This window comes from Acanthochromis polyacanthus, chromosome 7, assembly GCF_021347895.1.
Source record: "Acanthochromis polyacanthus isolate Apoly-LR-REF ecotype Palm Island chromosome 7, KAUST_Apoly_ChrSc, whole genome shotgun sequence".
In the NCBI taxonomy this organism is placed as follows: domain Eukaryota; kingdom Metazoa; phylum Chordata; class Actinopteri; family Pomacentridae; genus Acanthochromis; species Acanthochromis polyacanthus.
Window position 1 is genome coordinate 17,484,947 of NC_067119.1, and position 11,450 is coordinate 17,496,396.

Consider the following 11,450-nt stretch of genomic DNA (forward strand, 5'->3'; position numbering starts at 1 on the left):
TCAGTTGTCTTGTTGTTTGATTATAAACATTGTCACAGAATACATCACCTTAAATAAGTCTTGGCCCTGTTCATTGTGCTTTATAGGCCCACCAATGTATGATAATCTCCTAATTTTCTCCTTATGTTCAGCAGCTGCATGTTTACGTAAAAGTCTCATACAATCTCTGTTCCGTCTGTCTTGAGTTCTGAACATTGTGGCCTTGAGCAGTCCTCTGAGCAGGCAAAAATGACGCACATGATTCTTACAAAGCAATGTGATCTAAGCTGTCTGGCAGAGTTCATACCAAGACCTTCCACACAAATGGTGATTTTCAAACTTCTGACTTGTAAGTGATTACAGATTTCTACATGGTTGTACCCTTGATTATATCTTTTCAACATCCATCAAAAGTCATACAAGACACAAATTCTTGAAATGTACACAATACTATAACGACAAGTTTTTAATTAATAAAGCAGTTTCACAGTCTAAATTGCAAGTGCATTCGATTCACGAATTGTACAAAATCTCAAACAGCACCACATAAAAAATTCTCATAAAGGTACATTTTGGTATTGAGGTACCATTAAAAAAATCACAAATCTTACTTTAATCTAATTTCTGTTAAAAACAACAACAAAACTGTGTGAACAGATTTCAGGACTGTTCAGTTGGATTCATCACAGGCCTTGTCTCCAAGTGGGAACAGCTCTGCAACAAAATGACACAAGATTTCAATGATTCAGCAGGCAAATATCTTTTTATTATCCAAAGCATAACAGAAAAGGAAAAGTACAGGAGATCAGACCTGTGAAACATCTGCAGCACGGGTCCTCCTCCTGAAGGTCCGACGTGTTTCATTCTCTCCTGCCATCCTTTAGTGGGACGAGTCAGTCTGGAGGGGTCTCTGCTGACATGACCATCCACCTGAAAAAGGAATTAAAAAAACACTAATCATGTTAATATAAGACTTCAAAGATGATCAGAATTAGTCATTTAAATGCTTGGGTTTCCTTCTGAAGCATTTTGAGACGGCTCACTGCACAACCTTTACCTTCTCCTTCAACTGAACAGCGATCCTCTTCTGTCTTTCCTCTTCCTCCTTCTCCCTCAGCTGTTTCTCATGAAGCTTTGCTTCCACCTTGTGAAGATCCTGCAAAAAGGCACAGTCCAGCTTTGTATTTTATAGAGTACAATGACATCAAAGCATCACTTAACAAAAACTGTGCTCTAACCCATATAGATGTCCTGTTTAAGATGTGAAATCTGAAGACAAACATCAGCTCTTGTGTCTCTGTGATTCTCAGATTTCATACCCTTTCAGTGAAGCGTTTGATGCCCTTTGTCGCCTCCCTTCTCCTTTCCTCCATCTCTCTCTGTTCCTCCTCTCTCTTCCTCCTCCCCTTCTCCTCCTCTTCCTCTCTCTTCAGTCGAAGCTGCTCCTCTATGGTCAGCTTCACTTCCAGCTGGCGGCGACGCTCTTCCTAATAACCAGGAATCATTTTGACTGGTAAAGATAATTATCTGTTGAGGGCACCAATCATGAAACTGTGTACCTCAAATTTAATGATTTTGACTATTCATTTTTCAACTAAAATAAATGACACCATACTCTCACAGATAAGTACATGCAGTATTGATGACGTATAACTACAACTATAGTGAAGTGGCACACATGTGCACCTTTGCCTTTTTCCGGTTTTGTATCTCCTCAGCCAGTCTCTGCTCCTCCTCCTGCTCTTCTTTCCTTCTCTTCTCCTCCCTCCATTCTTCCAGCTGCCGTGCCGCCTCCCTCCTCTCCTCCTCAGACCTAAAACAGAAAAAGACAGAACTCACTAAAAAGACATGACATAAAAGAGACAATGAGACAGACCATGAGCAAATAATGCACAAAAATTTATTTTATGTGACCAAACAGTTTGGGTCATATTGTGAGATTTCATAACTTCGGCATTTAACCAGTTTCTTTCTATTCTGTTTCACTTTTTACTCACCTGTGTTGCTGGGCCTGGCTTTTGGCTTCCTTCCCCCTCCTCTCGGCCTCCTCTGTTTCCTCCTGAATCTGTATCCTGGTCTGACGTTCTTGATGCTTGCTGGCTTTCCACCGCTGAATGGCCTGAGATCGAGACAAGGCGGAAAATTGGACACAACAAAATACTTATACTTACTTAAGACAGTACAACAGCTTCAAAAATAGTTTCTGAGCTCCTGGCTATATTATAGTTAAATGTAATAAGGATGGTTCCAATTTAAGTTTTATGAATTAAAGTATGAGCAAATACCATGTATAAACTATTACCTAAATTTATAGATTCACATACATTTGATATATGTATATATATATTAGTAAACTTGTTCTATAACTTTGAAATGGCGGTATCAGGATTCAATCAACCTTTTAAAAACACAGTCCTGTGGCTTTACAATATCACGAAAACCTTGCCATAGTGAGGTGTCTTCACATCACACTGCTCTTGTGATGCTCACAGCTCATTTAGGAGTGTTGAGGATCACTTTTCTGTTGAGCTCAGACATGTTTCTCCACAGTCCTCTACCTCTCTCTTTCTGTCCTGCAGGTAGATCAGCTCCTGATGCCAGTCCTCATGTTGTTCTATTTCCTCCCCAGTTTTCCCAGGCAGGTACAGTTTGGCCTCTTTCCTGTAGCTTGGCCTCCCACTGTGTTTTGTCCAGACCTGTAAATCCAACAGATTAAAGTGAGTCAGACAACAATCTGGAGGTTACTTGAAGGCTGGCATCTGCTGAAGCTGCCAGAGGCAAAAATAAGAATCTGCTAGTTTAAGGAGTGACACTCAGTGACTGTATACAATGATCTGACCGTGAAAGGCAGTGAGAAAAACATTACTTACTTTAAGGTAGGCTTGGTGGTCATACTGGTCCCAGCCACCATAAGGTCCTCCTGTCTTCTGTAAGAAAGCTTCCAGTGCTCTGACCTCTGCAGGGAGGTCTTTGTCTGGGGGTTTGGTCTGATGGAAAAGAGAAGTCACTGCACTAGTAAAAGGAATTCTCTGTTAACTCTCAATAAAAACAGATCATAAACACTTTATGATTTTGGAAACAATCTTGTGTGCAGAAACATGGTGTGTCTCCAGTATTGTCTTCTTAGATTTGTCACGCTCTAAGACTCTATACTCAAAAACTTGTCTTTCCTTCCTCTTTTCATTGATCAACTGAAGAGCAAAGGAGAAAATACAGATGAAGGATGACTGAAGAGAGAGACAGACCTTAACAGTGGGAGCTGTGGGTAGTTTGAGGTTTGATTTGAGAGCAAAGTTCCAATTTTCAATCTTCTTCTCGTAAGCGGTGATCTCCTGTTTACACGTCCTCTCCTCCTTTAAAAATTCCTCAAAGCTGAGAGGAGCAAAGAAAAACAAAGAAGGGCTATTCATGATTATTCTGATTTAACTCATTCCCAACATAGAGCAATCCCTGATGAGTGGCTGTTGCTTTTGTGTGGAATCACCTGCCTTCTTTGCTCTACTTTGCAATTTCTTAATCATTGCACACTGGTCTGGGTTATATAGCATTTTTTCTAGCCTAAATGTGTATTGTTTACATACTTTATTAAATATTGTCTTCTGCACATATGTAGTTAACATTACAAGATAAATGCAGTATTTTATTTCAAAGATCAATGTGTTCAAGTGCGTCAAATTTTATAAGAGAATCTAGTTTCCTTTTTTTCTGTTTAATGTGGACTAAAGCTGCTTATTGTATCCCCTTACCATGACCGCTGTTCCTCCTTTAGGGTGTTAATTGAGATTTCCACCTCTGACATTATTTCCTTCAGTCTTTCAATCACTGAAAATCCAAGCAGAAATGCAGAAACATAATTAACCATGTGCAACGGTCTTATTTTCATTGTACTCATAAAACACTACATTCATAAGCCATTTATTGAGCAGTGCACAACTTTACAATAGCATCTGTCATATTTATGTAACAGAATGGCACAAGTAGTGATATTAATGGTGACCAACAATAATGGATGTCTCACAAGACAGTAAAAAGAATTCAATCATATTACAAAAAACACTGCCAGACACAAAACTTACATTCAGGAGTTGGTTTCACATCAATCAGATGTCTCTGAAATTTTCTCACGCCATTGTGAATCTTCAATAACTGCTTTTGAAGATTCACCTCTGAAGAAAAAAGCAGAGGTTTATGAACAACAAATTTCATCACAGTGATAAATGGATGTTTCCTTTAACACTGGTTTACTGCTAAGACTCCAATTCAAGAGAGTGCCCTCAGAGATGAAAGGAATTAGATATAAAATGCGTCTTCACAGTAAAGTGCTGTCTGAGAGACCTTTCAGTCTGCAACATGAAATCTCAAGAGGCTATGTTAGAAAAATGCAAAAAAAAGACTCACTCTCAGCGTTTCGTTCTTCTTCCAGCACCTTCTCGTATTCTTCTAGTTCCCATAAAACATCTGTCCAGCCGTTTTTTCTGCACTGAGCAGTCAGCGTCCTCTCTTTCTCCAATTTCTCAATCCTGTGAAAGGAGAAATTATTAATTTAAAAAGTTATATGGTTTAATAATTGTACAGCACAGATAATTAGTGTGACCCACATTAGTGTTTTTAGCTTATATATAACATTAAACTTGTCAGCATAATATGGTTTTTGCATTTGAAGCTATTCATAAGGCAATTATATTACTTCTCAAAAAGTACAAAATATAGCATGCATATGAAATAATTGAGGCTCTTAGTACTATACAAACACAGAACAAAACAAACTTCTCACCACATTATGCAAAACAATGCATAGGTCTTACAGTCAAAATTGTTTGCTGAAACTGTAATCTCTTTGTAGTAATGCTGCATTTCATTAATTGTCTGGTTCACTTACTGTCTCCTGTTCTTCTCGGCTTCACTGAGAAACTGTGCAGCTTTCTGTCTGGCCTCCCTTTGGTCCAAACCATCACTGTTTACTCGGGATGACGTGCAGCAGTGCTGAAAACTGAAGTCTCCATCTCCCTGCTTAAATTCATACAATAAAAGCAAAACACAAGAGCTGGGCACAGTGCAGTAGTATGCAAGTGTAGTTTGATGTACTTTTCAACATTCAAAACTTCATCAGCTTCGCGTCCGTTAATAGATCACTAGCCCCCTCGTCTAATCACAGCTAAAAGCATTGGTAACCATGTAATACACGCAGCATCCATTATCGGACAAAACGACGACTTGCTTGTCTTCTGACAAAATACCAAATATGAATCAAAAACACATGTATTGATGAATTTCGGGTGTGTATCATTACAGCTTGCCAGTAACATCTGCCTGGAACAAAAATATAAGGTTAGCAACCAGTTTCCCTTTCTTATCGCTAACTTTGCTAACGTTAGCCAGCATTGACAACGGATGCCAGCTCGTCAGTCGTCCACTGTTCCTGTTTGTAAAACTGTAAAACATCTCAGATAATTATAATGATGTTGAGTGGTTATTATAAGTTAATTTTTGAGCAAATGCAGCAAAGAGTTCTGTAAAAGCTACCGAGCACAGTTTATCCTCGCATCCCGTGGTTGCTAGGGCGGCCATGTTTAAGCGACCCTCTAAACAAAGAAAACTTTATTTAAAAAGAGACCTAAATATTTCTGTAGTTACTGGTTTATCGCAGCAGAGGGCGCTGCTTATCATCAGTGGATTGTGGGTACATGAAGCTGTTAGACTGGACTAGACTGGAACAAATCGGTACAGTACAAGCTCCCATCAGGTTACATGATGGGAGACGAACCTAATGTAACCAGGAGACTGTAACTATGACAACAGTCTTCCAAAGTGTTTCACCTTATGGTTTGTTTTCCATCAGTGTGTCCTTCTTATTCTGCTAAATATGTCGTTTTATTGTCCATCCACTAGTTTTTTGAATGTAATATTTTATTTAATATTTTCCCCAATTGTAGTATCACTATATATTTCATGATATATACAAACTGATGCATCTAAAAATCCCAGACTCAGCTTATCAAATGCCCAGCAAGTTTTTAATTTGTGACCCTAACTACTCCTAGATCGTGACATTAATGTCTTCGGTTGTGGTTAATAATCAGACTGGGTTACCTTTTGCATCACTGTGTTTAAATATACGTTTTATAATTCAGTCTCTGAGGTATAGAGACATCTGAGTGTATCCTAATACAACTAGGTTAGAGTTACCTATGCATCCCACTCTCTCAAATAACTGCCTCTCCAATCCACCGAGGCCTTAGCTATTTCTGCAATGGCTTTTTTATGGTGGCCAACAGCTATAATTATTAAGAGAGCTGGCTAAGTGACAGTCAGAGAGAAAGGAGGAGAGTGTGAGAGTGGAGGGAGTATAAATAGAAACCTGAATCCATTATTGAGTGCAGATATTGGGGATGGTCTCTCCCATGGGTGCAGAGGCAGAGTTGTCACCGCAACATAAATAGCAACCGCTCTCCTTAATGAAGAGTGTTACAATTTCCTGTCTTCATCCTCTGCCAAGGGACTCATTTAATGTGATAAAAGAGACAAACAGATGAACCCTCAGCCGGTTGGCATAACAGATCAGGCAAACATGGAAGTACAAAGTGGGGGATTTCCAGAGCAGACCGGGTGTATTTGTGTATAAAAATGTAAATGTCACCAAGTTATTAATACTTTACTCTTTCCCAATGTTAGATAACTTTTTTTTTTGCTGACTTTTACACCAGCCTGACAAAAAAACCAACAAAATCCTAAATCAAAATCTACCCGGTAACAGATGTTGTAGCTGTCGCTTTCTTTCTCACCAACTAGAGTTTGCTCCTTGAGATAGCTCAGTTGTCATCAAGTGACTTGAATTAACAGGTGGTTCAATGACTTATGTCCTGTAGTCACAATGGTAGAGGAGGGATTCACCTCTTTTACTCAAGTAAGAGCCACAATAAGGCAGCAGAGAAGCACCAAAAGTATAAAGTAGTCTTTAAACAGAATGGATGCTGCAGAATAAAACACATGGTGCTGTTGTGTTACACACGTGGACAAAATTGTTGGTACCCCTCAGTTAAAGAAGGAAAAACCCACAATTCTCACTGAAATCACTTGAAACTCACAAAAGTAACAATAAATAAAAATTTATTGAAAATTAAATAATCAAAATCAGCCATCACTTTTGAATTGTTGATTAACATAATTATTTAAAAAAAACAAACTAATGAAATAGGGCTGGACAAAAATGATGGTACCCATAACTTAATATTTTGTTGCACAACCTTTTGAGGCAATCACTGCAATTAAACGATTTCTGTATTTGTCAATGAGCGTTCTGCAGCTGTCAACAGGTATTTTGGCCCACTCCTCATGAGCAAACAGCTCCAGTTGTCTCAGGTTTGATGGGTGTCTTCTCCAACTGGCATGTTTCAGCTCCTTCCACATATGTTCAATGGGATTCAGATCTGGGCTCATAGAAGGCCACTTTAGAATAGTCCAACGCTTTTCTCTCAGCCATTCTTGGGTGTTTTTGGCTGTGTGTTTTGGATGGTTGTCCTGTTGGAAGACCCATGACCTGCGACTGAGACCAAGCTTTCTGACACTAGGCAGCACATTTCTCTCCAGAATGCCTTGATAGTCTTCAGATTTCATCGTACCTTGCACACTTTCAAGACACCCTGTGCCAGATGCAGCAAAGCAGCCCCAAAACATTACTGAGCCTCCTCCATGTTTCACCGTAGGGACAGTGTTCTTTTCTTCGTATGCTTGGTTTTTGAGTCTATGAACATAGAGTTGATGTGCCTTACCAAAAAGCTCCAGTTTGGTCTCATCTGTCCAAAGGACATTCTCCCAGAAGCTTTGTGGCTTGTCAACATGCATTTTTGCAAATTCCAGTCTTGCTTTTTTATGAGTTTTTTTCAGCAGTGGTGTCCTCCTTGGTCGTCTCCCATGAAGTCCACTTTGGCTCAAACAACGACAAATGGTGCGATCTGACACTGATGTACCTTGGCCTTGGAGTTCACCTTTAATTTCTTTGGAGGTTGCTCTGGGCTCTTTGGATACAATTCGAACGATCCGTCTCTTCAATTTGTCATCAATTTTCCTCTTGCGGCCACGTCCAGGGAGGTTGGCTACTGTCCCGTGGGTCTTGAACTTCTGAATAATATGAGCCACTGTTGTCACAGGAACTTCAAGCTGTTTAGAGATGGTCTTATAGCCTTTACCTTTAAGATGTTTGTCTATCATTTTTTTTCGGATGTCCTGGGACAATTCTCTCCTTCGCTTTCTGTTGTCCATGTTCAGTGTGGTACACACCTTTTCACCAAACAGCAGGGTGACTACTTGTCTCCCTTTAAATAGACAGACTGACTGATTATGAGTTTGGAAGCACCTGTGATGTCAATTAAATGACACACCTGAGTTAATCATGTCACTCTGGTCAAATAGTTTTCAATCTTTTATAGAGGTACCATCATTTTTGTCCAGGCCTGTTTCATTAGTTTGTTTTTTTAAATAATTATGTTAATCAACAATTCAAAAGTAATGGCTGTTTTTGATTATTTAATTTTCATTACATTTTTATTTATTGTTACTTTTGTGAGTTTCAAGTGATTTCAGTGAGAATTGTGGGTTTTTCCTTCTTTAACTGAGGGGTACCAACAATTTTGTCCACGTGTGTATAATGTGTTAAAGTGCATGCATCATTATTGCTGCAGCTGGTAAAGTTGCAATGTTTAACTGCTTGATATACTGATCAGTAGCTCTATGACAGCAGTTTAACTGTAAATTATTTTGCATTATACAAGTAAAGTGAAGAAGAAATACTCTCAAGTCAAGTACAAATACCTCATAACTGTATTTTTAAAAATGTGGTCAGTCAACACAAATTTTGGCTCAGTAAGAAAGTTCAATTTTTTCTTTCAAACTATCAAGTAATTTGGTTCACTTTTGTTTTTGTTTTTTTACACTTTCTCTGATAAAAGTCAAAGTGATCTTCTCATGAAGGACAGTAAATGAAATAAAAATACATTTGCACCTTTATATTTCTTTAAAGAAATAAGACACTCAGCGTCTATTGACTTGCAACGCTTGCTGTCTATATAAATCTTTTATCCCTTTTAAAAAAAAATTCTACTTTTCAGCATTGTCTGTTTTTTGCTAAATCATCAGATATGTTAAAACCTACTTTGCATTAAATCTGTCCCCAAGAAAAGCATCTTTTCTGATAATGTGAAAGGAAGTTTATTTCAGAAAAGTCCTTGAATTCCCACATCTGAGCTCTCATATTAAAATTTCAGGCGAAACAATTTATCCTTGACCCGAGGAGACCAGCGTGGAAGCCGACAGAGGCTTGATTGGAAGTAAGAAGGAAAGAAAGGGAGATGTGACCTTTGACCTCTTCTTATGAGGTGTTGGGAAATATTATGAGACGTGATCCTTGTAAACTGAGAGGTCAGTTTTGCATTCATGGATGAGCTTCACCTCAGCCAGTTCTTTAAATTAGACATGGTTATTTATGCCATCTGCCACCATATTTATTTGTGTGTGTGTGTGTGTGTGTGTGTGTGTGTGTGTGTGTGTGTGTGTGTGTGTGTGTGTGTGTGTGTGTGTGTGTGTGTGTGTGTGTGTGTGTGTGAGTGTGTGTGTGTGTGTTTGTTTGTGTGTTTGTGTGAGCTTCCAGTGTAAGTTTCATTTTACTCTTATTCAACAGGTGACTGAGTTTACATGTGCTGTCCTGCTGCCTGTCAGCCTGTGGCTATATGGAAGCATTTTCAGTTAACATGCCTGCTTTAATATGGGTCAACGACATGGACAAACACACATAAATAACATCCATCCATCCATTCTCTATACACCGCTTTATCCACACTAGGGTCACGGGGGTGCTGGAGCCTATCCCAGCTGACTCGGGTGAAGGCAGGGGACACCCTGGACAGGTTGCCAGTCTGTCACAGGGCTACATATACAGACGAACAAGCACACTCGCATTCACACCTACGGACAATTTAGAGTAACCAATTAACCTCAGCATATTTTTGGACTGTGGGAGGAAGCCGGAGTACCCGGAGAAAACCCACACATGCACAGGGAGAACATGCAAACTCCATGCAGAAAGATCCCTCCTGTCCTCTGTAAGAAAGCTTCCAGTGCTCTGACCTCTGCAGGGAGGTCTTTGTCTGGGGGTTTGGTCTGATGGAAAAGAGAAGTCACTGTAATAGTAAAAGGAATTCTCTTTTAACTCTCAATAAAAACAGATCATAAAGACCTCCCAGATCCAAACAACATGCACGGTCCAAAATGCACACTGCAGACTCACACATGGACACACATGTGCATAAGGCTGGATTACCAGCTTTGCAAAGTGGGCAACTGTCCAGGTGTCCCAGACCATGAGGGGCCCCCAAAAGCCACAAGTTCATCCATCACCAAAGGGCTGCCAGTCTGATTAGTTCTTTTGAGCCACTCAAGGACAATACAGTGCCTTGTTTTGAGACTTCTGTCATTTTACTGTGTATTGTGGTCATGTTTATACTCCTAGATAAAGTTGTGTTTCCTAAAACTGGTAATATCTCAAATATATTAAGTTGTTTTTCATCAGACAGGGTGGGGAGGGTTAACAGATTAATTTGTTCATGCAAACACACGCACACGCACAGCTTGTTCTGACACCTGCTGTAACAGTATATGGTGTTAGTGAGCAACATGATCTCGTTGCATCCTGCGCATGTTGGGCATGTTAGACTCAGACAGGCTACTAGCCAGTGTGCGCACATGCATCTGTGGGTGTGCGAGCGTGTATGAGTGTGTATACGTATCAGTAAATTATGCGAGCAGTAAGGGAAGGCAGTGGGAAAGTGATCAGCGTAATTGCTTTTCCTGCTGTGCATCAGTCTCGTACCTTCTCGCACTGTGACGTCAACATGTCAACATTTCTGCGAATGAACCTTTGATTCTAACTGAACCTGCCTCCTGTAACTGACACATTCAGGTAATTCAATGTGTGTGCATGTGTTAATGCCAAAACTTATGAGTTTCCTCTGCCCATTAGTTTCTGTCACTGCTGTCCTCATCCTACCTGCATTCACTTTCTGCAGCCAGGCTTTGTATGACTACAGTTTTATTTTAGAGATTACACAATAGACAGGTAAATGGTCCTAACTTTTAGTGATCAGAAAACAAATTTGAGATGACATGAGATAATTAGATAATCCTAAATTCCCCCTGCTTGCTTCTTATCCTTGTCTTGTATTTATGAAACAGGACACAGTTATAATCTTTCTAATCACGTATTGTGTGCTGAAGGATTTTTAAATTCACTGTGCTTCGTCTCAGAGTCCGAATAGGTCAAGACATGGTGGCAATACCAGTTCTACAGAGAAATAATGTGATAACATTTGTACAGATTGAATTTTTGGCAGAGAGACCTTAATGGTTCCCAGAGTTTGAATCCTGACACTTCAGTGATCCTCTCGTCTGACCTTTCATTTAACACCACCAGCAGCAAGTTT

General features: G+C 39.6%; 1 protein-coding gene across 1 annotated transcript; it reads right to left on the minus strand.

Moving 5' to 3' along the window:
- Positions 1 to 430: 430 nt before the first annotated feature.
- LOC110953035 (coiled-coil domain-containing protein 112) lies at positions 431 to 5,554 on the minus strand. The gene is made up of 14 exons (XM_022196846.2): positions 5,503 to 5,554; positions 4,859 to 4,989; positions 4,378 to 4,499; positions 4,056 to 4,145; positions 3,726 to 3,801; positions 3,225 to 3,351; positions 2,850 to 2,966; positions 2,538 to 2,675; positions 1,977 to 2,098; positions 1,666 to 1,792; positions 1,299 to 1,466; positions 1,037 to 1,135; positions 791 to 909; positions 431 to 693 (listed from the first exon to the last, which is right to left on the minus strand). The coding sequence occupies exons 1-14, from the start codon at positions 5,545 to 5,547 to the stop codon at positions 663 to 665; spliced, it is 1,512 nt and encodes a 503-aa protein (XP_022052538.1). The 5' UTR covers positions 5,548 to 5,554; the 3' UTR covers positions 431 to 662.
- Between the last annotated feature and the right edge of the window lie 5,896 nt (positions 5,555 to 11,450).